The sequence below is a fragment of the Hypanus sabinus genome, unplaced genomic scaffold (assembly GCF_030144855.1).
Source record: "Hypanus sabinus isolate sHypSab1 unplaced genomic scaffold, sHypSab1.hap1 scaffold_88, whole genome shotgun sequence".
Lineage (NCBI taxonomy): Eukaryota > Metazoa > Chordata > Chondrichthyes > Myliobatiformes > Dasyatidae > Hypanus > Hypanus sabinus.
Genome location: NW_026781732.1, coordinates 365,665 through 391,737, shown reverse-complemented (window position 1 = coordinate 391,737; position 26,073 = coordinate 365,665). Strand labels below are relative to the sequence as shown.

At 46.0% G+C, this 26,073-nt stretch overlaps 3 protein-coding genes across 3 annotated transcripts in view; 2 read left to right on the top strand and 1 right to left on the bottom strand.

Moving 5' to 3' along the window:
- Window positions 1-26,073, bottom strand: part of LOC132390375 (zinc finger protein 239-like) — a 445,145-nt gene that overhangs the window by 140,537 nt on the left and 278,535 nt on the right. The gene's annotated exons all lie outside the window — the stretch shown is intronic.
- LOC132390366 (zinc finger protein 239-like) overlaps window positions 13,449-26,073 on the top strand; it is a 29,566-nt gene continuing 16,941 nt past the window's right edge. The window contains exon 1 of the mRNA XM_059962978.1: window positions 13,449-13,493. The gene's annotated coding sequence lies outside the window, so the exon portion shown is untranslated. The remainder of the gene's footprint in view (window positions 13,494-26,073) is intronic.
- LOC132390360 (zinc finger protein 850-like) lies at window positions 21,928-25,344 on the top strand. Its single transcript, XM_059962970.1, has one exon. It carries the CDS (start codon window positions 22,329-22,331, stop codon window positions 24,474-24,476), a length of 2,148 nt encoding a protein of 715 aa, XP_059818953.1. The 5' UTR covers window positions 21,928-22,328; the 3' UTR covers window positions 24,477-25,344.

Below are 26,073 nucleotides of genomic sequence, written 5' to 3'. Positions count from 1 at the left end.
TGTCGTAGTTGAGTGACCGCAGGAGGCTCATGAGGATGATTCCAGCAATGACTCATTCTGCCCCTCACCTTTACCCTTACATCAACAATATTTTAAGGGTTATTGGCAAATTTGGGAAAGATGCATTTTTCATACACTGTGTTGTGTCTTTGTATTAAGGAATGTCACAGTTGGGAATGGCATGAATCTTTTTTTTAAGGTATCATAAAAAAAGTTTTAAAACAACTGCAGATAATGAGAGTTTGAAGTAAAAATAATTAAATTCTGCAAACTCACAGCAAACAGGACAGCAACTGTAACTGTTAATGTAGCTCGTTCAAGCCCGTTGGCAGTGTCGTTTATGACATGTTACAGGTTCCTTGCAAACTATTAACAGTTTAGCACATTTGCATATGCAGAAATAGTTAAACAGAACACTGAAGTGACTTTGTTTATGTGATAGAGAGTGAAATGTCAAACCAGTTTGAATTGGTTTCAGCAGAAAGGCTGCTCCCTGTTCTGAGGAATATGCAGGCAGCTGTTTAAACACAAACCCTGAGCTCCGAGTCTCACACAAAAGCAACCTGCACCTTCCAAATCAATCAATGATATTGCCTCTTCCCTCTTCCTTTCCAGTTCCACTGAAGGGTCTCGGCCCAAAACGTTCCCATTATATTCAGTTCCATACATACTGCCCGGACCTGCTGAGTTACTCCAGCATTTTGTCTTTCCCTGGTTATGAAATATCCATGACAGGGAGCAGTTTAAAACCATGTCAAAACACATCCAGGCTGTTGAGTATTCTTGGGGAATTAAGCTGTGAATTATTCAAGTCTGATATTAATTTCGGATCTTTACTCAATCAAACTTCTGTCAGTGATCAAGGAGTCATGGTTAGAGAGTCATATCGAAACAGAACACAGTACAGATGCATTGTCTGAGCCATTTAAACCACCTGTTCCCACCCACCTGCACAGTAGCCATATTCCCCCATCCATAGTTTCAAAGGTGAAATCGTGCTCGCATGTACCATTCCTGTTGGCAGCTCATTCCACATTCTCTCGACCCTCTGATTGAAGACTTATCCACTCATGTCCCACTAAAACTTCTCATCTGTCACCCATGATGCATGATCTCTGGTTGTCGTTCCACCTGACTTCAGTGGAAAAGGCCTGCTTGCATTTACCAATCTATACCCATCTTCATGTTGCACTGCTCTGTCAAATCTCCTCTCAATTTTTAGCATTTCACGGATTAAAGTCCAAAACTATTCAACCTTTCCTTATCACCCAGGTCCTCTGGAAACATCCTTGAAGTTTTTCCCAGTACACTTTCAAACTTACACCTCTCCTGTAGGTAGGTGACCAGAACTACACACAATACTCTAAATTTGGACTCACCGATGTCATATACAACTTCAAAATAACATCCCATCTCCTGCAGTCAATAATTTAATTGATGAAGGTCACTATGCCAAAAGCATTTATTAACCACCCTATCTACCTGTGGCGCTGCTTTCAATGAATTATGGACCTCTATTCCCAGATCCTTTTGTTCCACCGCAATGTTAGTGCTCTACTGTTTACTGTGTAAGACCTACCATAGCACAACACTTCACACTTGCCTGCATTAAATTCCATCTGCCATTTTCAGGTCAGTATTTCCAGCTGTTCCAGATCCCTGTAACCTATGATAGATAATTTCCCTCACTGTCAACTACACCCCTAATCTTGGTGTCACATGTAAATGTGCTTATTAAGTTAAAAACATTACCATCCCAATCATTGATATAGATGACAAACAGCAACGGACCCAACGATTAATGGAGACAATCATCTACCATCACAGTCCACCTTCTCCCAAAATGCCATTGTCTACTCCAATTTACTTCCTTACATTGAACATGATGCAAATGAATCTCCCATGCAGGATTGCTAAATGCTTGCAAAAGACCATGTAAACAACATTCGCTTTATTGCCTTCATCTACTTTCCTGGTAACATTCCCAATCTCATCAAAAAAAAATTGTGTGTGTTGCCAGAAGTAAACAAAGTCATGCTGACTGTTCCAAGTCAGTCTTGCCTTTTCAAATACTTATATATGCAGTGCTTCTAATACTGATGTCAGAAGCACTGGTCTATAGTTTGCTGGGGGGTTTTTTAAGCCTTTCTTCAACAGCAGGTCTGTATAACCCATGGAGAGCGGGATTTTACATCATATCCCAGGTACAATCTCAACAAAACGCGAGTAATTGTTAATGTCATTTCACTCTTACACCCAATAACTCTTACAATAAATACAATGTACCTTTCACCTCCCTCTCTACCCACTGCACTTAAACTCTCCATTTTAACACACTCAGGATTGCAGTTTCTCCTGCAGAAGTGGGTGATCTCACATTTCCCACACTGGACTCCAGTGACCTGTTGTTCCCACTCATCCCTTTTGCCTCCATTACCCCAAAACCTCTCAACAAGAGACCCAGAACATAGAACAGTACAGCACAGTGCTCAGTCTATTCAATTAAGGAATATATATCGTTTCAACAACGAACGAGGAGATAAACCACCATACATGTGGGTGATTACTACGTCAGAGCGGAGGGCCTCCCCAGGGAGCAAATTCCAGTGACCGACCCAGCAGACTCGGTGAGGAACAACATACACGCCCCTCATATCTCCATTAACCTACCCTCTTTCACCTCAAATGAATGGCCTCTTATCTTAGAAATTTCAACCCTGGGAAAAATATATCGTCTATCCCTCTCGTAATCGTCTAAACATCCATCCAGTCTCACCCCAGCCTGCGCCGCTCTGGAGAAAACAACACAAGTTTGTCCAGCCTCTCGTTATAGCTCATGCCCTCTAATCCAGGCAGTGTCCTGGTAAACCTCTTCTGCGCCCTCTCCAAAGCCCCGACAACCTTCCGAGAATGGGGGCGACCAGAACTGTATGAAACACTCCAGATTTGGTATAACTAGCTTTATAAAGCTACAGCACAACTTCCCCACTTTTGAACTCAGTGCTTCAACGAATAAAGACAACCATGTCATTTGCCTTCTTAACCACCCGATCAATCTGTGCAGTCTCTTTCAGGGAGCGATGAACTTGGAGTCTAAGATCCCTCTGATCATCGACACTGTTCAGGGTTTTGCATTTAACAGTGTACTGTGTCATACATTCGACCTACCGAGCTGCCAAGATGATCATCACTAATCAAATCTCACTGAGATTTCTCAGGTCCTGTTGAATTTATTGCCAAATGCATAAGTACGGGAAGGTACAGGAACAGAGAAACACTGACTTGTGGCAGCATCACAGGCAAGTACATTCAGTTAACACACGAAACACAAATTATACAATTCTCTGTCAGTAACAAGATAGAAAAATGTTTTACTTCATCCTGCTAAATGGACCAGAATAACACGGGCTGGGCGGCGGCTCATCTCAGACGGTTCGGTAAGAAGGTCTCACAACCCGGACCGACCCCGGCAGATTCTGTGAAGGAAACGAGGCGAGGCCGCCAGTTCGGGAAAGTTCACCCCCTCCCCCTTCAGGTTTCACCGATAACCTTGTGGTTCTCTCCCTTCCCCACCCCCAGCTTTTATTCTCCAGTCCTGCCGTTTGAATTCGGGACCTCCCCGCTCCGGACCTGTTTCAATACTCACCGAAAGGAAATTGTCCCTGGCTCCCCGCCCCAGGGGGCGAGGGTGAGGACCCGCTCCCGATCCCAATCCCACGGCCGACCCGCTTCAACAAAGAACGAAAAACAACACTGTCCTTCCCGGACTGAGCATGCGCGATGTCGCCGGCGCGTCACCAGGTAAGGGGGCGGGGCCTCGGAACCTGCCTGTCCAGGTAGACCCATTGTCTCAGATTGCTCCTGCCCCACCGAACTCATTTCTGCAAACCTTGACACCGTCTTATCCCCCCCCCCTTGTACAATCCCTTCCCACCTATGTTCGTGACACTAATCACGCTTTGAATTTTTTTCAATGAAAAAATTTTCGTTCCCACCGCCTTATTTTCACCATGGACGTTCAGCCCTCATATACCTCCATCCCCCACCTGGACGGTCTCAAAGTTCTCAGCTTCTTTTTGGATTCCAGACCTAACCAATTCCCCTCTACCACCACTCTCCTCTGCCCAGCGGAATTAGTTCATACTCTCAATCATTTATCCTTTGGCTCCTCGCACTTCTTCCGAACCAAGGGTGTAGCCATGGGCACCCGCACGGGTCCCAGTTATGCCTGCCTTTTTGTTGGCTTTGTGGAACAGCCCATGTTCCAAGCCTATACGAGTATCCATCTCCCTCTTTTCCTTCGCTTCATCGACGACTGCATTGGCTCTCCCTCCTGCACGCATGCTGATCTCGTTGACTTCATTAACTTTGCCTCCAACTTTCACCCTGCCCTCAAATTTACCTGGTCCATTTTCGAAACCTCCCTCCCCTTTTTTAATCTTTCAGTCTCCATCTGTGGAGACGGCCTATCTACTGATATCTACTATAAGCCTACAGACTCTCACAGCCACCTGGACTATTCCTCTTCCCACCCTGTCTCTAGCAAAAATGCAATCCCTTTATCGCAATTCCTCCGTCTCCGTCGCATCTGCTCTCAGGATGAGGCTTTTCATTCCAGGACGAAGGAGATGTCTTCCTTTTTTAAACAAAGGGGCTTCCCTTCCTCCACTATTAACTCTGCTTTCAAACACATCTCTCCCATTTCCAACTCCCATGCCCTCACCCCATCGGGATAGGGTTCCCCTTGTCCTCATCTACCACCCCACCAGCCTCCAGGTCCAACGTATAATTCTCCGTATCTTCCGCCACCTCCAACGGGATCCCACTACCAAACACATCTTTCCACCCCCCCCCCCCCTTTCTGCTTTCCGCAGAGATCGCTCCCGACGCGTCTTCCTTGTCCATTCATTCCCACCGATCTCCCTCCTGGCACTTATCCTTGCAAGCGGAACAACTTGGAAAGATCCAAGATGGCGGCGCGACGCAGCTTGCAGCGGCCACTCCGGAGCTGATTATCTGTTATTTGTGAAGTGGGGTGCCGTGCGCAAACATAATCGATTGAAAACGGACGTGGAAGTACGGAGAAACACCGGGAAATCCAAGGAAGTTCTTCTTCGTTGTTGCTGTTGCTGTGAGGTCCAACACTCTGTTGGGAAGAACAGGCCCCCAGTCCTCGGGGTCGCATTGGCGGGGCCGTCTTGATACACTCGGCAGAGGATGGTGCTCGGAGAAGCTGTGCCGGAGGGGATGGTCTTTGGCTCGGAGGTTCGACGGACTCGGCGCATTCGGTGTGTGCTGCGTCTGCGAGGCTGAGTCGGGCGGCGCCGTGGGGGCCAATAGCGGGGGTATTCCCTTCTGCCGCCGGCGTGGGATGGCGAGTCTGTCGGGACCCTGGGGACTCGTGGAAACTGTGTGGTGATTTCTTTTGAATTTACAGTCCTTTAACATCTTGGACTATTTTTACTGTGCCCATAGTCTGTTTTTTTTAATCAATTATGCTATTGTTTGCACTGTTGTAACTATATGTTGTAACTATGTGGTTTTGTGCAGGTCTTGTAGCTTTAGTTTTTGGTCTTGTTTTGTCTGGTGGATTTGGAGCTCCTTTCCGGGGAACGCGCTAAGATGGTAGCGCGATATTAATACACAGCAGCCTCTCCGGACTCTGGATTGGGGATTGCCAAACGGTATGTGGATTTTCTGGTGTACTCTGTTTTGTCCTGTGCTTTTGTGATATAATTCTGGAGAACATTGCCTCATTTTTTAACTCATTGCAATTGTGGTTTCTAAATGACAATAAACAATCTGAATCTGAAGTGTGTTACGAAGGTGAAGCAACTCTAAGGGGCCGAAGGGTACAAAGTAGCCCCCTCATTTTTTGAGAATCGCAAGATCGCTATTAATTCGGGTCTGGGACCCAGGAAATGAGAGAGAATCCACAAGGTTTTGGAATGTGTCCTGGCCCCAGCGAGACAAAGCCACGGATACCGGCCATTGTCTCTGGGAGACGGAATTGTGTATTGAGTGCTGTACTACTCATTGAAGCCCTCGGGGAATGACCAGAATGGTCTGGTTGAGGGATTGCATCATCCCAACCTGATTGACATCTGAGACCCCGTGAGTGGGGATAAAAGAGGGTCTGGGGAACGACCCCTTCAGACGCACCAGGAGAAACGCTAGGAATCCGGTGACAGCCTTTAATAGCGACAGCCGGTGGGGTTCGTGTGCGTCCTTTCCCTTGCCTGGGGTTGGCGGCCTCACCACGGAAGAACGGCTTAGCTAAAGGAGAAGCCACAAATGAACGGCCACCCCCCAACGAGACTCCCGACGGATCGAAATCATAAAGGTTGGAAAACTCGTAGCGGTAACTATTCCATTCTATTCGTATTTCTCTCTCTTCAACCAAGTGCAACACAGCCACAACCAAAAGACGGCAGCTTGTGGAACTTCAGTGAACCGTATATTTCCATTGGACAATTCGTTATCCCCGGGACAACGATAGAGCTTATTTCTTATTGATTATTAATATACCCGCATTTTTAGATTTAGTATTGACGACGTATATTATCTGTATATTTGCATTGATATTATTTTTGTGTATTTTTACTAATAAATACTGTTAAAATAGTATCTTCAGACTTCAACAGACATCTCTATCTTTGCTGGTAAGTGACCCAGTTACGGGGTTCGTAACAAGTGCTACACCTGCCCTTACACTTCCTCCCTCACCACCACTCAGGGCCCCAGACAGTCCTTCCAGGTGAGGCAACACTTCACCTGTGAGTCGGCCGGTGTGGTTTACTGCGTCCGGTGCTCCCGGTGTGGCCTTTTATATATTGGTGAGACCCGATGCAGACTGGGAGACCGTTTCGCTGAACACCAACGCTCGGTCCGCCAGAGAAAGCAGGACCTCCCAGTGGCAGCACATTTTAATTCCACGTCCCATTCCCATTCTGATATGTCTATCCATGGTCTCCTCTACTGTCAAGATGAAGCCACACTCAGGTTGGAGGAACAACACCTTATAGCAGGCTGGGTAGCCCCCAACCTGACGGCATGAACATTGGCTTCTCTAACTTCCGTTAATGCCCCTCCTCCCCTTCTTACCCCATCCCTGACATATTTAGTTTTTTTGCCACCCTCCTCCTTTTTTTCTCTCTTTCTGCCCGTCACTCTGCCTGTTCTCCATCTCCCTCTGGTGCCCCCTCCCTCTTTCTTTCTCCCGAGGCCTCCCGTCCCACGATCCTTTCCCATCTCCAGCTCTGTATCACTTTCGCCAATCACCTTTCCAGCTCTCAGCTTCATCCCACCCCCTCCGGTCTTCTCCTATCATTTCGCATTTTCCCCTCCCCTCGTACTTTCAAATCTCCTACTATCTTTCCTTTCCGTTAGTCCTGACGATGCGTCTCGGCCTAAAACGTCGACAGAGCTTCTCCCTGTAGATGCTGCCTGGCCTGCTGCTTTCCACCAGTGTTGTGTGTGTGTTGTCTGGAGAAGGGAAGATCTGATTGGGGAAAGAGGTAAAAAGCTGGAGAACAACACACACAAAATGCTGGTGGACGTCCTGACGAAGGGTCTCGGCCCGAAACGTCGACAGAGCTTCTCCCTGTAGATGCTGCCTGGCCTGCTGTGTTCCGCCGGCATTTTGTGTGTGCTGCAGATGCTGCGGATCCGCGATAAAACGGGATCACGTGACGGGTGGAGGGACTCCCACGTGACCCGGTGACTCCGCTCCTCGCCCCTCACACGCTGCCCGACCTCCCCACCGCATCTCCCTCATTATTCCCTATTTACACCGGGTACAGGTTTCACATTTCCCCTCCGTATATTCCCGTCCCATCCCTCCACCTCCCTGGGTTAGGGGCTACGGGTTCGAATCCCATTCCGATCCGACTAACATTTTAGATCCAAAACAGGATTGTGCAGGTTTCATGTAAATCAGTCGATGTTTATAAACTAATTTGTATTCACATTCCTCTGGCCTCACTGGACAGGAACACTGAAACATCAAGTGAGAAACAGCAGTAGGTGGCCATTTAGCCCCTCTAACTATCAACAAGACGGCGGCTGCTCTCCCATCTCAGACACATGTTTCTGTCCGATCCTAATTTCCTCAATCCCTTCGGTCTCCACACATGAGTCAGCCTCTGTTTTACGTGGGGACGATCACCGAGTCTTCACCACCCTCTGAGGTGGGGATTTACAGACATTCACCACCCTCGGAGTGGAGACATTTCCCCTCATCTCAGTCCCGGACAGAGCACTCCTTTTTTCAGAGACTGATCCCTGGTTCAGCCGGTAATGATGTTGTGCATTTCAATGTGTCTCAATCCTCGATTCTCTAAATGAAAGGGTTATCACATTTGATCTTTATTCATATGATGAGCCCAGCACCCCAGGGATCAGTCTGTTGAATCTTCATTGCACTCTCTATAACAAATACTCTCTAACTTCTTTGATGATCCTCTGTGGAATTAATTTCCATCTTCTGCAGCACCGTGTTGGTCCAACCACTTACTTCCCACCCCTGTCACTATTTCCACCTTCCACCTCCCCCTCACCTGGATCCACCTCTCACTCCCCGGCTCTTGCCCCATCCCCACCCCTCACCTCTTTTCTCTATTTCCCGTCCACTCTCACTTCAGAGGGAGGGTCTCGGCCCGAAATGTTGACGGTTCATTTCCCTCCACAGATGCTGCCCGACCCACTGAGTTCCTCCGGCAGTTTGTTCTTTGGTCTGTATAACCCGTGTTAGTATGGGGAGCGGGATTTTACACCATATTCCAGGTACAATCCCAACAAAACACAAATAATTGTCACTCTGCCCGGACCATTGGCCCCGCTTGCAGGGCAACAGTCTGCCGGTGTTTGCCCCCAATGTGGTGAATCCCTCTGCTCGGCACCACCGTGGGCTCAGACATTTCCACAGATGAGCCCCTCCTGTCCCCACCGGGACAAACATCCTGTCCGCCCCCTCTCTCACCATCTTCATCCTTTCAATACAATCCCTCCCTCCCCGGGGAACCGGCATCGAACCGACGGGCCGAGCGGTCTCCTCCTACCTCTCAGCGATACATCAGACTCCGGCCGCAGGATACGCTTCACAAACGCCCCAACTTCCCTCGGAGGGAAATGGAAATAAATCAGAAAGCGGACATTTACTTTGAGGTTTTCTCCGCTCTGAGGAGGCTGTCGGCGCTCGAGCGGGAGACGGTCTCAGCGGGGTAACGCCCACTCGGCTTGTCCGCCTCCGCGATTGGTTGTAACCAGTGACTGACATCGCTTCACACCAATAGGAATAGCGCAGCTCCTAAATCCTCTGTTGACAGCGGTGGGGGAGGGGCTGGTCACGTGATTATTAGCCCAGCCGTTAAACCGATAAAGCTCGAGCACAGCAGCGCGTGGGTGACGTAAGACACCGCGCACGTGAGGGCAGATCCCGGTGTGGGGAGTTCGTGTGTGACGTCAGGCGCGTGGGAACTGTGTCTGACGTCACCTGTGGGCGAGCGCTGGCATTTAAAAGCACCTTAATGGACTTTTCAGTGGGACAACAACATTAATGACGGGTTTCATCGCCGAATCCAGTGTTGTGGAATGTAAAGTCCCCCGTTATGTGTCCGGCTGTGCCGTGTTGTTGGTGGAGTGGGCAGCGTGATGTTTGTCTCGATTCGGGTCACAACACCAGAATTGCCAGCGGGGTCCACACACATATTAGTCAACAGAAAACACTGTGTGTATTCTCAAGTGAGGAGTCTGTGTGGTGATGCAGCTTCCCTGGAGGTGGACGAAAGAGGACACACCAACAGGTGGAACCAGCTGCGGGAAGACATGATTTTTCAGGTCTGATGACGAGCTGAATGTACCATAACCTTCAGACTGAATCAGAAAACCATTCAGAAGGTATTTGAAACGTCAGAAGCAGAGGAGATGATCCTATGTCTCCATCAGACTTCAGTGAGATGGTTCCAGTTATAACGTGCAGGGATGAAAGCACAGTGTTTGGGGTCTGATTTAATCACTGATTCTGACACAGTGAGAGGGTTAGTTTTGCTGTAAGGAAGCAACATTAATGCAAGAAGACACAGGAACTTCATCAGTTGCCAGTTGTTTAGCAGAAGTGACCAATCTATGCTACTTTGACAGAAACAGATATTCCCAGAGGTGAGAAAGGGGTGCAGTCTGGTTTATTTCAGTTTGGAGAGGGGTGTGGAGTTTTGAAATCAATGCCTTGCGGTGCCACCATCGTTAATTTAGCATGTCCGGATTGGTGGATCACACAGCACGGGAACAGGCCTCTGGCCGGCCATACCTGTTCTGACCATCCACTCACTGTCCACACGGGTCCCATTCATCAGCACTTGGTTCACAGCCGACTGTATCTCGGCAGTTTCAATGCTCATCCTCTTCGTAAATGTTGTGAAGGGACCTGCCTCCACCACCACCTCGGGCAGTGAGTTCCAGATTTCAGCTACCCTGGTGACACCGGCTCCTCCGCTGTTGTGCGGGGTAGGGTTGTTTCCTTTGGGGGGGGGGGGGCTCGATGTTATTGTTCCCTTTTCTCCAGAGCGGTGGGGTTTGTAGATTGATGATCGGGATGCCGTTCTTTTTTTAAGCTGGGGTTGGGGTGGGAGTTTGATTTTTCTCTCTGAACGACTTTCATGCTGGGACTCACAAACACAACAGCTCGTTAGTTCCGCTGTATCTGTCAGTTCACCAGCGCTTGAATGCCGCCGATCCTTGAATGTAGAGGCGGAGATGCTGGAGAAGACAGCGCCCCACTCGCGACAAGGAGAGCCCGAACACGTGTCCATGTACGTGATCTGATTGGATACATCGCCATGACGTTCAGAGCACTGTGACGTCATTCCCTGGATCTCATTTTGGAAGGGATTCAGTCGGCCATCGCAGATTCACCGACAGCTTCGCACTGGGAAGCGGCCGTTCACCTGCTCCGTGTGTGCGAAGAGACTCATTCAGTGAACCCACCTTGTGATGCTCCGGTGTGTTTACAATAAATAGAGGCCACATTTCTGTCTGGAGTGAGCAAAGAGTTTCACTCAATCATCCCAGCTGCGGCAACACCAGCAACTTCACATCAGGGAGGAAGTTCAAATCAGCTCCGTGTTAAATGTTTAACCATCTCGGTGACTGAAGGCTGCTGCAGGTTCATGAGGGACTGTTACTGTCAGATTCTGCAGTTCTTGCGGCTGCTCATCGCACCCAGGACTGAACCCTGGTCACTGAGCATTGGAGGAGTCTGTTCTGCTGATGTTAGACTTAAACTAGACTGGTGTTTAATATTGTGGAGCTGTGAAAGATAAATCAGCTCTGTATCAAATCCCGTGTCTCAGGTTCTTATCGTCTCTAACACACTCACAATGTACACTAGAGTGGCCACTCTGTCCATCTGGTCCCTGCCCATGTTTCTGTTCCATATCAGTATATTAAAATCTACCCCTGCCGTTCTCCCTCTCACTCTCCCTGTGATGACAGGTTACAACTAGTCACCGCTCCGTGGAATAGGAGATTTCTCTTGAATTTCAGAGAATCATAGAAATCTACAACACATTACAGACGCTTTGGCCCACAATGTTGCGCCGACCATGTAACTTACACTAGAAACTGCTTTAAAATTACCCTACCGCATAGCCACCTATTTTCCTAAGCTCCGTGTACCTATCATAGGACTCTTAAAATACTCTATTGTATTCGCTTCTGCCACCATCGCTGGCAATGCATTCCACACAAACACCACTCTTTGCTTTAAAACCTTAGCTCTGACATCTCCTCTGTACCTACTTCCAAGCAGCTTAAACCTATTCCCCCTCGTGTTAGCCGTTTCTGCCCTGGGAAAAAGCCTCTGGCTATCCACACGACCAATGCCTCTCATCATCTTATACACCTGCATGAATTTCCTACATGATTTTCTCCGGGTTGAACAAGATGATGAGCTCACTGTGGTTGTGACGTTGTTCAGGGCTCCGGACGAAGTTGGTTAAACTCCTTCTTCTCCGCTCTTTTCAATGTTTTGTGTCATTTTCACCTATTTTAAAGGACTTTGACTCACAGCTGGGTTGTTGCAATTTTTACGTACCAGCAGCAATAGATCACTATAGGAGTCTGGTTTCGATGTTAAAACCACTCTCTTCATTAGTATCTACTCCAAAAGATTGAACGAAATAAACAGCAATTAACGGTGTTGTACGTATTCCAAACTATTGGGAAACAATGCTTAAAGTCTTCAGATGGTAAAGTGGAAAAGTTCAGTAATCCACGGAATAAGTGAGTGAGAGGAGAGATTTGTAAATCCACACGAAGATGTAGAGAGAAGGCAATTACGAAGAATTCCACACACATTCCACGCTGGATAAACGAAATAACAGTCGCCGAAGATCGTATCCGGGGATTAGTTCCGAAATCCACTTAGAAATATCAACAGGTGACAGTGACAGGAATATCGTCTTCAAGTGGTTACCACAGAACACCCGGATTCCTGGTAAGGGAAATCCACACATCTGGATGATACGAAGTGACAGTCACACATCCGTTGTGCACTGCATGCCGATGATCAACCCAATCTTTTGGGCATAGCAGTGACAAGCTGAAGTCTCTCTCACTCTTCCTCTCTTCTTCTCCCTCTATCTCTCTCTCTCCCCTCCCTCTCCTCCCCCCTCTGTCTCTCTGTCTCTGCTGCAGCGCCTGTGTGACGTCACAGACCCGCCTCACTCAGGCACTTAAAGCGACGCTCACAGTAAACGAACCTGTGGTCTCGTAACACAATGCACCTCTGAAGTCTGACAGCAGACTAGCGAGTGAATCTTCGATGGTGCAGAGTCGGAAACCAAAGAGTTGCCAGCCTGAGTCAGGCTTTGCGGCTCCAGAGAGAGAATGGGTCTGGAGTTTACGAGGAAGAGGAGAGGGAAGAAACAGACCAACAGGATATGGCTACAAAAGGAAAATCAGAAAAATTTGGAAAAAAGATTGTTAGTTTCTGCAAAATACTGGTGGAAATCAAAAGATTAGGCAGCAATTGTGGAGAGGAATAAATAAACAACTTTTAGACCGAGCCTCTTCAGCATGCCTAGACTGTGGACTCCACTGCTTAGTTACTACCTGAACTGCAGAGCTCCTCCAGCATTTTGTGTGTGTGCGCGTCTCTGTATGTCCAGCCACTGCAGAATCTCTTGTGTTTTATATCCACATTTTACATTGGCATTAGATACACGTGGATATTGAATACATTGTTTATGTGAGCCGCTTCCTGCGTTAAAAAAGCTTCAGATTTTTTCTATATACCCGAAAAAAAAATGAGATATGGACATTGAATCGGTGCTTCAAGAACTGTTTAATGGCACCGGTATTACCCAAAAGGCCCTGCGCGAATAAATCTTATCAGGCGCTGAAGCACTGATGAACTGCGCAGGCGTCAGGCTGATGACATCCCCGAGTATCACGCATGCGCGCAGCACACGAGGCCTGGAAAATGTCGGTTGCAGGTAAGAGCGATTCTCCGTGTTTTTATTTTAAACACCGACTTCGGGATAATTCCTCTGAATTTCGGACACCGTGACCAGCAATCCGGGGACAGTCCTGTTCTCTTCCCTCTCTCTCAGCCCCACGATCCGTACACGGGCCCCGGGGAGCTTCCGGCTGATGAGGGAATGGGAACCGATGGATCTCTCAGACAGAGCTGAGCTCCAGCTATCTAAATGCAAGGATTAGGAACTCGGAGAAAGGGAACAAAATCTTTTACATCACCCATCTGTGGACACTCTCTGGAGGTCCAAGATTCGTATGTTACACGACCGCTGGACTAAGTGTGTAAATGTAGGAGTGGACTATGTTGAAAAATAGATGTGCTAGATTTTCTAAAATTGACTCCTTCTACCTTAGGCCACAACCTTATCTGTCATTCCTTATTTATTTATTTATTTATTTATCTATCTATCTAGCTATCTATCTATCCATCTATCTATATTATATATATGGAAAAGCAGTATAACATTAGATGATCCAGCATAAGATGAAAGTTTAAACCTTAGCCTTTGTTTTAAATCAATACTTAGTCTTTTCTGTGATTAGAAAATCGGAATCTTGGTTAAATTACTGGACATAAAGTATGGTGAGGTGCATTGCTAGCATTGTAGATTAGCAAATATTCTACTGTGGATTGGACTTCCAGAGCACAGTTATTGGATATCCACAGGACAGTACTGTCAAAGACTAAGATGGTACTTTCAAATAGAATTGGAAAGGAAATGAGAGGGAATTTTTGAGTGATGCAGAGCAAGAGAAAAGGATTGGAATTGAGAGGATAGTTCTGGTTGATGATCTCCTTTCATGCCAACAATAATTTTATAAAATTGTTCTGTGATTCTGTGTGAAGCTTTCCCTGGTCATTTGCCACCTCTTCTTGTGATTCTGCTCCTAAATGTGAAGACGTGGAGAAGTGAGTTTAAAATTATGCCATTGAACTGGTTGTAAGAATGGACCACACCTATTGGTCCTCATTTGGTTTATTCGGAGCCTTGTCAATAGCATGAATAACTGAATAAACATCTCATTAGAATGGGGTAGATTAAATTGAATATATAGGATCTTTAAATTATACCCCTTCCCACTTATTATTTTCGCTGGAAAAGAGATGTTGAAATTCTAAGTAATCCTGACTAAAGTGTATTAATGTTTGAAAAAAAAAGCTCAAGGTCAAATAAGTGTGAAACATTTGTAGAGTATTTTATAGGAAGGGACATTAAAGACATTCATCATTCATGCTGATTTTTCCTCCCAGCACTGCCGCAAATACACAAACCACCCCACCTCCCTTCAAATCTACTCCATGCTATGCCTGATGAACCAGCCAAGATTAGCAGTTCACCATCTGTGGGAAAAATTGAGTACAAATACCTAATAAGGTTGGGATGTGTACATTCGTCTCCCAATTTATGATGTAGGAGCATTGACATTATGCTGCTTTGTGTGTAAAATATACAATCCTCTTTGTTCAATTCTTTATTAGCTCGTGAACTTACAAGTTTGCTTCAGGGAGTTAAGCAATTTAATTTTAAACAACAGCATGAATTGACAAATGTTACCAATTTTAAATAGCAAAAAGTTTATAGTATTTTTTTCCTGGGAAAAAATAGAAGTGGGGAAAAAAAAGACTTTTGGTCTGAAGTTTGAATAGTGTTATCATGTGACTGCATTTTTCAAAAGAAAAGAACAAAGATTGTAGTTATCCAAATGCAGAAGGGTTAATCCTACGTTAAACTTGTGAATTAGGATTAAGAGATCCAAGATAATGTTAATTTAATGAAATAATTTAAATCCAATTAATGCTTTAAATCTACACTATACGTTCAAGAATGCATTTTAGGTAGCTCAACACCTCAAGCAGGTCAGTCAGGTATCTCTGCTCCCTTTAAACTCGCACGTTTCTGTTTCCCAGATGCCTTTGAAACTTACTTTGACCTTATTTTCTGAGCTTCTTTTAAACTTGGAGGTTATGTGGAACACATCATTCTGTAATGTGATGTCTAAAAACAGTGATTTGGAAGTGAGGTATGATATATTAATATGAGAACATCTAATAATACAGAAAATCTGCTGGTCCGACACCCAAGACCCAACCATGGCAGGTTCACTAAGTTTTACTGTGGTTCGTCACATGTTTGGAGGGCTGTCGCCTGAAAGTAATGATCATTAATCACCATCAATGTTACATAGTTCACACTGAAAATAAAAGCACAAGGGAGAAATCGGCCTCTGCCGCACCTTTTTTTCAGAGTGCTCAGTGGTTCATTTGAAATCAGGTCCAGAATTTTTCTGCACTTCTGATGGGAAATCTGTTGGATGTGTTTCTGACAAACAAACACCCAAAAAATGTAATGAGTCAATGCACCAAGTGGATTGAACGCCAGCACTTTTGAACAGTGTGTTTCAGCCTATTCTGTTTCAATCTTTATGAAATGTGAAATAATATGAAAGGTCTAGAACTTGATTGAGGGCTAAAAGATTACGAGAGGCATAGACAGGGTGGATAGTCAGTACCCGTTTCCCAGGGCACCAACAGCAAACACCAGAGGGCATATGTATAAAATTAAGGGAGGGAAGTTCAGGGGAGACATCAGGGGTAAGTTTTTTTTTACACAGAGGGTTGTGAGTGACTGGAATGACTTGCCAGGGGTGATGGTGGAGGCTAAAACATTAGGGGTATTTAACAGCCTCTTGGACAGGCACATGGATGAAAGAAAAATGGAGGGTTACGGGGTAGTGTGGGTTTAGTTCTTTTTTTTAAGGTTTATATGGGTTGGCACAACATGGAGGGCTGAAGGGCCTGTACTGTGCTGTAGTGTTCTATTCTATGGCTCTAAAATCTTTTACATCACCAGTTGAGAAAATCATCTTTGATCTACCTCCAATCACAAAGAGGAAATCTGCAGGTGCTGGAAATCCAAGCTACACACACAAATTGCTGGAGGAATTCAGCATTAGTACTCTTTTCCATAGATGCTGCCTGGCCTGCTGAGTTCCTCCAGCATTTTGTGTCTGTTGCTTGTTCTACCTCCTCTCGGTCTGCATTTTTCTACCAGTGAGAACACGCTTCCACCAATTCTGTCTGGCTACGTAATGATATCAAACACCTTTGCCCCGGGCAACAAGTAGCTTTCACATCAGAAATGTGCCAGACTCCAGGGAGATGGACTACTGTCCTTAAAGGCAGTATTCCTTGGCATTACCATCACTGAGTTCTCCACTGTCAGTCACCTGGGTGAGACTTGAGGGGAAATACTTATGTACAATACCGTCTGTATTGTTGCTGTAGAATTTTCAAGTGGGAAGAAGTGGAGTGATATTTGGAAATCTGAAATTGAAAGCATCATTTAGCAAGAAAATCACAAATAGGTGGTTTGCAAAAGCTGTGGCGAGTAAATCCTTCATTAACCTGTTACATAGGTTGTGTGAGAGTGCAGATGAACTCGATCAAGACTCAACCAGAGGAGATTAAAGTTCTTACTGACAGTGATTTGCTCGCTGTTGAAATGAAAACCTCTCTATATAAAATTCAGTTTGCACATGTTGTTGTCACTGGGTAAAAATTGTACAGTACAAGGTTTTTGCACACACTGGTCATTACAAATTAGAGGGGATATTGGTGGGAAGGCGGGGAGACCTCCAGTGTCCCTGACGTCCTCACGTATATCCAGCTGCACTTTAAGGAGTTGGAGCTGGAAATGGATGAATTCCGCATCATCCAAGCGTCAGAGGGTGTGATAGGTATGACGAGCAGAGAGGTGAGTTGTACCCAGGGTGCAGGACACAGGAAACTGGGTGAGAGTCAGGAAGGAGAATGTTAAATAGCCATCGCCGAGTACTCTTGTTGCTATCCCACACAACAACAGGTGGACACTTTAGAAACTGTTGGGGGGAATTACCTGGCAGAGGAAAGTCAAAGGGGTGATAGGGGATTTGTTAGTTAGTGGAACAGAACTAGAAAGGGATGAGTATCCTAGTGGCAAGGCTTGCTGGTGCTCCCCTGTGGGGTGGGTGGTTAAACTAAAGTTGCAGGGAGGATCGGAGCCAGAATGACAGAACAGAGAGTGGAGAGGGTGAATTGAATCGAATTGACTTTATTACTTACATTCTTCATACATGAGTTGTAGAAATCTTTATGTTATGTCTCTGTCTAAATGTGCAATGTTAAATTTTTTAATAGTTTATAATAAATAGTATGTACAACAGGACAGTCAGGATAAATAAAAGTACAATTGTATCAGCATGAATTAATCAATCAGAGGGCCTGGTGGAAGAAGCTGTCCCACAATCTGTTGGTTCTGGCTTTCAGGCTGTGGTACCATTTCCCAGATGGTAGCAGCTGTAACAGTTTGTGGTTGGGGTGGCTCTGGTCCCCAATGATCCTTTTTACACAGTGGTCCTTTTTACACACCTGTTTTTGTCAATGTGCTGAATAGTGAGAAGTTCACATCTACATATGCGCTGGGCTGTCCGCACCACTCTCTGCAGGGTCCTGCAACTGAGTGAAGTACAGCACCCATACCAGGCAGTGATGCAGCCAGTCAGGATGCTCTCAATTGTGCCCCTGTGGAAAGTTGTTAGTATTTGGGGCCCCATCCCACACTTCCTGAACCGCCTGCGGTGAAAGTGGTGCTGTTGTGCCTTTTTCACCACACAGCCAGTATGTACAGACCAGGTGAGATCCTCGGTGTTGTGTGTGCCAGGGAACTTAAAGCTGTTCACCCTCTCAACCCCAGATCCTGGGTCAGCCTGTCTCCATTTCTCCTGTAGTCTGCAGCCAGCTACTTTGTTTCAGTGACATTGAGGGCAAGGTTGTTTTTTTGACAGCAAACAGATGTCATTCAGACCTCAGGACATGAAATTATGATATTGTAGCCATTACTTGGACTTGCTTGCGCTCAACAGTCTGAGGGATTTCAAGGAACAAATCTGTAGAGAGATTGCGGACTATGCCAAGAAACAAAGGTTGATAAAGTGAGTGATTTTAACTTTCCATTTATTGACTGGAATCCTAGGCTGTAAAAAGACTAGATGGGGTAGAGCTTATCAAATCTACCTTAATCAGTATGTAAAATTCCTGATGTAGAAGTGTGCAATAAGCTATTGGGAAGTGATCTAGGGCGAGTGACAGAAATTAGTGTATGGGAACACTTTGTATCTACTGATCATGAGATTCCAAGTAAATACAGAAAAGCAGAGGCCTGGACCTCTCTTGAGATTCTAAATTGGAGAAAGGCCAATTTTTATGATATTTGCAAGGATTTGACAAGTGTGGATTGGGACAGGATGTTTTTTAGCAAAGGAGAACTTGGTAAGTGGGAGTTCTTCAGAAGTGAAATTTTAAGGGTGTAGAGTTTGTATGTGTCTGACAAAATAAAAGTTGAATGGTAACTAGTGCAGGGAATCTTGGTTTTCAAGAGATATTGAGGCCCTGGATATCTCGTTCCTCTAAATGCCGTGGACTGTTGGGTGCAACCAAAACTCATTAATGACAACCATTTCATAATTCCACTCCTGAACTCATCTGACTTTCCTTTAGTTGTCTTCTTTTGGATTCTAAAAGCTTCCTAATGGTCTTTTGCTCTTTTGTTTGCCCTCTCCTCTGCTTTTATGTTGGTTTTGGTTTCTCATTTAATCCACGGTTGTGCCCTGCTGTCATTCCAATGCTTCCACGTCTTTGGGATGTATCGATTACTCAGCTCTCGAATTGCTCCCAGAAACTCCAGCCATTGCTGCTCCATTGTCACTCCTACCTTTTCCCTTCCAAACAAGTTTGGCCAGCTTCTCTGTCACAGAAACATGGAGAAGTTCAGTACAGAAACAGGCTATTTGGCCCATCTAGTCAATGCCAAAAACATTTAATCTCTCTAATGCAACTACCTGCACCGGGATCATCACCCTCCGTACCCCTACCATCCAGGTACCTGTCAAACTTCTCTTAATGGTGAAATCGAGCTCATATTCTCCACTAGTGCTGACATCTCATTCTGCACTCTCACGACCATTTCAGCAAAGAACTTTTCCAAATGTTCCCATTAAATTTTCACCTTCCCCACTTACCCATGACCTCTGGTTGTCGTCCCACCCAACCTCAGTGGAAAAAGCTGCTTGCATTTACCCTATCTATACCCTCATAATTGTGTTTACTTCTGACAAATCCTCAGAGCAATGTCTAATTTCCTTGTTTATGTTTAGAGCCTTTTTTAGGTGTATAAGATGATGAGGGGCATTGAGTGTGTGGATAGCCAGAGGATTTTTCCCCAGCATTAAGATGGCTAACAGGATGGGGCATAGTTTTAAGGTGCTTGGAAATATATGCGGAGGGGATGTCAGGGGTAGAGAGTGTTGGATGTGTCGAATGCACTGCCAGCAGCGGTTGTCGAGGTGGATACAACAGGGACTTTTAACACTCTCTTAGATAGTTACATGGAGCTCAGAAACATAGGGGACTATGCGCTAGGGAAACACCAGGAAGCTTCTTGAGTAAGTTACATAGTCGGCACAGCACTGTGGGCCAAAGGGTCTGTAATGTGCTATAGATTTCTATCATTCTATGAAATTCAAGGGAAATCTCCAAACCCACGGAGTGGTGACTAGTAGTGAATAGTGGGGAAGTTACTGGAACTTATGTGCAGGAACCGGAAATATAAGTATTTGGCTAGATGTGGACTGATTAAGGATAGACAGCATGGCTTTTTGCATGGTAGGTCATGTCTAACCAGTCTTACAGAGTCTCTTGAGGAAGTTATCAGGAAAGTGGTTGAAGTCAAGGCAGTGGATGTTGTCTACATGGACGTTAGCAAGGCACTTGACAAAGTCTCATATGGGAGGTTGGTCAAGAAGTTTCAGTCACTCAGCATTAAAGATGAGACAGTAAATCGGATGAGACACTGTCTTTGGGAGAAGCCAGAGTGTGGTAGCAGATGGTTGCCTCTCTGACCGGAGGCCTGTGACTAGTGGTTGCCACAGGGATCAGTGCTGAATCTGTTGTGGTTTGTCATCTATATCAGTAATCTGGATGATAGTGTGGTTAACTGGATTAGCAGATTTATGACCACCAAAACTGGTGGTGTAGTGGACAGCGAGGAAGACTATCATGGCTTGCAGTGCAATCTGGACCCCCTGGGAAAATGGTTTGAGAAATGGAAAATGGAATTTAATTCAGACCAGTGTGAGCTGTTGCACTTTGGTCTGACCTACCAAGGGAGGTCTTTCACAGTGACTGGTCGGGCACGGAGGAGTGTTGTAGAAGCAAGGGACCTGGGAATACAAGTCCTTAATTCACTGAAAGTGGTATCACAGTTCGATAGTGACGGAAAGAAAGATTTTAGCCCATTGGCTTTCGTGAACCAAATACTGACAATAGATGGATATTATGTTGACTTGTAAAAGAGGCCTAATTTGGAGTATTGTGTGATGTTTTGGTCACCTACCTACAGGAAAGATTTAAAAGAGATTCAAAGATTTCAGAGAAAATTCACAAGGCTGTTGTCAAGTTTGGAGGACTTGGGTTATAAGGAAAGATTGAACAGGTCAGGACTTTATTCTCTGGAATGTAGAAGATTGAGGGGAGATTTGATTGTGGTAGAGGGGCACAGATAGTGTAAATGCAAGCTGGCTTTCTCCACTGAGATTGGGTGGGACTTCAACCAGTGGCCAGGGGTTAAGGGTGAAAGGTGAAATGTTAAGGGGAACATGAGGGGAAACTTCTTCACACAGATGGTCATCTAGGTTTGGAATGAGCAGCCAGCACAAGTGGTGCATGCGAGCTCGATTTCAACATTTAGGAGGTTCGTGTAGGTACCTGGATTGTAGGGGTGTGGGCGGGGCAATTTAAATAGTTCAGCACAAGACTAGATGGCCCAAAGGACCTGTTTCTGTGTTGTACTTTTCTACAAGAACCTGAAATATTACAAAAATTCACTCTAACCCCTTTTAACAGCTGTGCGGACCAACCAGTCATCTCAGCAGGAATTTTTTTACATGGTGTTAAAGCTGTAGCACTTTAAGTTAATAATACATAAAAGAAAATCCCAGATGCACATCCACAAAGACAATTTGCGTGAGACTGGTTCAGTTACTGTGGGGCCAGGCACCCATGCAGCTCAGCAGGAACGGGGAATAATACCAATGGAGAGAGTCAAACTGAGCCAGGTCACAGATTGGAGATGGCAGAAATGCCCCATTCTTATAGAGACAGGAAGAGCATCAGAGAGTTTGATGGTCTTCCAGATACCAGCACTGTGCCCAGTCAGAAGATGATTTCTCTGTCCAACTTGGGTTGAACTTCACTGTAACTGTGTGATACCAAGTCAAACCATGGCAACTCAAGTTATCTCATCTGAAATGTTGTCCTAAACCCATTGATGGATTTTGTAAATCTTTTCACAGGTTAAAAACGAGAAGGAATTTGTCGTGGGGATCTCAAACTGAAAACGCCAGTTTTGCTGACTCTGTCTGGATATTTAAGAAGTGGAGCGAGGGATTCTATCGACTATCCTTCCTGCTCAGACTGTGGAGAGGGATTCAATTGATCATTTGACCAAATAGCAAGCCAGTCATCTTACACAGGAGAAAGGCTGTTCACCTGCTCAGACAGTGGGAGTAGATTCACTCAGTTATCACAATTAAAGGTGCATCAGCAAGTTCACACTGGGCAAGGCCATTCATCTGTTCTGTGTGTGAGAAAGGATTCAGTTGGACCTGTGGACACACCAGTCAGTTCACACCACACCTGGTAGAGGCTGGTGATCTGCTGAATTTCTGGGAAAGGATTCACTCAGTCATTTGACCTTATGGCTCACCAGCGAGTTCACACTGGGGAGAAGCCATTCACCTGTTCAGTCTGTGGGAAGGGATTCACTCAGTCATCCAACCTACGGAGTCCCCAGCGAGTTCACACTGGGGAGAGGCCGTTCACCTGTTCAGAATGTGAGAAGAGATTCACTCAGTCATCCAACCTACGGAGTCCCCAGCGAGTTCACACTGGAGAGAGGCGCTTCACCTGCTCAGTCTGTGGGAAGAGATTCACTCATTCATCCGCCCTACAGAGACATCAGCGAGCTCACACTGGGGAGAAGCCATTCACCTGCTCAGTCTGTGCGAAGGGATTCACTCGGTCATCCAACCTACTGGTACATCAGCGAGATCACACTGGGGAGAAGCCATTCACCTGCTCAGAATGTGGGAAAGGATTCAGTGAGTTATCCAACCTACTGGTACATCAGCGAGTTCACTCTGGGGAGAAGCCATTCACCTGCTCAGTCTGTGCGAAGGGATTCAGTCGGTCATCCAGCCTAAGGAGACATCAGCGAGTTCATACTGGGGAGAAGCCATTCACATGCTCAGAATGTGGTAAAGGATTCAGTGAGTTATCCAACCTACTGGTACATCAGCGAGTTCACACTGGAGAGAAGCCATTCACCTGCTCAGAATGTGGGAAAGGATTCAGTGCTTTATCCAGCCAACTGAGACATCAGCGAGTTCACACTGGGGAGAAGCCATTCACATGCTCAGAATGTGGGAAAGGATTCAGTGAGTTATCCAGCCTACTGAGACATCAGCGAGTTCACACTGGGGAGAAGCCGTTCACCTGCTCAGAATGTGGGAAAGGATTCAGTGAGTTATCCACCCTACAGAAACATCAGCGACTTCACACTGGGGAGAAGCCGTTCACCTGTTCAGAATGCGGGAAGAGATTCACTCAGTCATCCCACCTACAGAGTCATCTGCCAGTTCACACTGGGGAGAGGCCATTCACCTGCTCAGACTGTGGGAAAGGATTCACTCTGATATCCCGCCTACAGAGACATCAGCGAGTTCACACGGGGGAGAAGCCGTTCAACTGCTCAGTCTGTGGGAAGGGATTCACCCAGTCATCCGACCTGCGGAGTCACCAGCGTGTTCACACTGGGGAGAAGCCATTCACCTGCTCAGACTGTGGGAAGAGATTCACTGTGTCATCCCACCTACAGAGTCATCAGCGAATTCACACTGGGGTGAAGCCGTTCACCTGTTCAGAATGTGGGAAGGGATTCACTCAGTCATCCAACCTACGGAGTCATCAGCGAGTTCACACTGGAGAGAGGCCATTCACCTGCTCAGAATGTGGGAAGAGATTCACTCATTCATCCGCCCTACAGAGTCACCAGCGAGCTCACACTGGGGAGAAGCCGTTCATCTGCTCAGAATGTGGGAAGAGATTCACTCATTCATCCGCCCTACAGAGACACCAGCGAGCTCACACTGGGGAGAAGCCGTTCATCTGCTCAGAATGTGGGAAGGGATTCACTGAGTCATCCTACCTACAGAGACATGAGAGTGTTCACACCGGTGAAAAGCCGTTCAATTGCACAGAATGTGGGAAACGGTTCACTCTGTCATCCAACCTTCTGAAACACCAGCGAGCTCACACTGGGGAGAAGCCGTTCATCTACTCAGAATGTGGGAAGAGATTCACTCATTCATCCGCCCTACAGAAACACCAGCGAGCTCACACTGGGGAGAAGCCGTTCCTCTGCTCAGAATGTGGGAAGAGATTCACTCGCTCATCCGACCTGCAGAGTCATCAGCGAGTTCACACTGGAGAGAAGCCATTCCCCTGCTCAGAATGTGGGAAGAGGTTCAGTCACTCACGCTCCCTGCAGAGACACCAGTCAGTTCACACTGGGGAGAAGCCGTTCATCTGCTTAGTCTGTGGGAAGAGATTCACTGAGTCATCCAGATTACTGGAACATCAGCGAGTTCACACTGGGGAGAAGCCGTTCATCTGCTTAGTCTGTGGGAAGAGATTCAATAACTCATCCAGATTGCTGGAACATCAGCGAGCTCACACTGGAGAGAGGCCATTCACCTGCTCAGAATGTGGGAAGAGATTCACTCACTCTTCCACACTACAGAGACATCAGCGAGTTCACACTGGAGAGGAGCCATTTACCTGCTGAGAATGTGGGATAGGATTCACTCAGTCATTCCAACTACTGGCACACCAGTCAGTTGATATGAATCCCTAGGTTTTGTTTGCTGTGGACTGTCATTTTAAGAGAGAGAGATTAGGAAGTTTAATCAGTCTGACTTGCAGCTTGTTTACATCACTCACAGCTTGTTTAGTTTTAACTGAGGACACAGACACTCAGAGTCAGACGGAGATGAAGGAGGAAAAATGGAAAGATCGATACAAGGGAAATAGGTGCCAAGGGTCACTGTTTGGAATTTTCCTATGCCCGCAAGTGTGGGTTAATTATCGATTCATCATACATCGAATGTGTGGTTGTCACCTCGTTTGATCCATAGGAGTGGATCTGATTTGGGGTATCATGTGAAGACCACCGATGTGTTAACCCTTGCCTGGGTGTGGTGTGGTAATTCACTTGAAGACGATACGCCTTGTGACAAGTCACTTTGGGTGATAATTATTATGTGGATTTGGAAGGATGACAGATAATATCTACAGTGACTGTTCTCTTGTTTTACCACCATGGAACCTGTGGAAATCGACATAATTGCCTTCTCTCGACATTTACCCTGGATTACATATATCTCTCTCATCACCTATTCTGTGGTTGAACTGAACTTTCATACTTTACCATCTCAAGACTCCAAGCCTTGTTCTCCCCAAGCTCAATAGTTTTGGATTTATATTTACACACATATATACACATAACACTGTTAACTTTTGTTTATCTTGCTTAAGTTACTACATTATAAGTCGATTCTAATAAAGATAGTTTTAAGATCAAAAACAGACTCCTGGTGTAGTCTCCACGAGGAAATCTGCAGATGCTTGGAAGTCAAACACACACAAAATGCTGGTGGAGCACAGCAGGCCAGGGAGCATCTATAAGGAGAAGCACTGTCAACGTTTCAGGCCGAGGCCCTTTGTCAGGCAGTCTCAGGCAGTCCTGATGAAGGGTCTCGGCCTGAAACGTCGACTATGCTTCTTCTTATAGATGCTGCCTGGCCTGCTGTGTTCCACCAGTATTTTTTGTGTGTTGTTCCAGGTGTAGTCTATTGGTGCTGATTCTTTTTTAAAGCTTTACGATTCATAACAAAATTGGGGCCTGCATCTGGGATATGAACAGCTATGGGGGCGTAGTCATTAATTATCGATTTCATTGGGGAAGTCCCTTTTGATATATTTGTGTGTAGAAAATCAGCAGCGGATGCTGATTATTGTTTGGAAGTGGGAACCTCTGAGGCATTAGAGGATGCCAGACGGATTGAGTTGTTGAGTCTTGCTAGAAGGTTAAAACTTGCTATGTTGAAATTGACAATGAGGAGGGAACAGATGCAGAGGGTAATAGCTGAACATTATGTATCTGAGGGTGTGTTTAAAGTGGAGGAGTTGGACGTGTTTCCTGGAAGTAAACCTAGTGAGCTTGAGCTCCAGTACAAGTTAGAAAAATTAAAGATGGAGGCTCCGGAAAGGCAGAGGCAATTTGAGGCTAGAGAGGCAGAAAATCAGAGAGGAGGCAGAAAAACAGAAGGAGGAAGCAGAAAGACAGAGGCTATTCGAGCTGGAAAAGATACAGTGGTTTCAGC

Excerpts from the sequence above, each read along its gene's own strand:
- LOC132390360 (XM_059962970.1), top strand. The coding sequence starts at position 22,329 with ATGGCTCACCAGCGAGTTCACACTGGGGAGAAGCCATTCACCTGTTCA.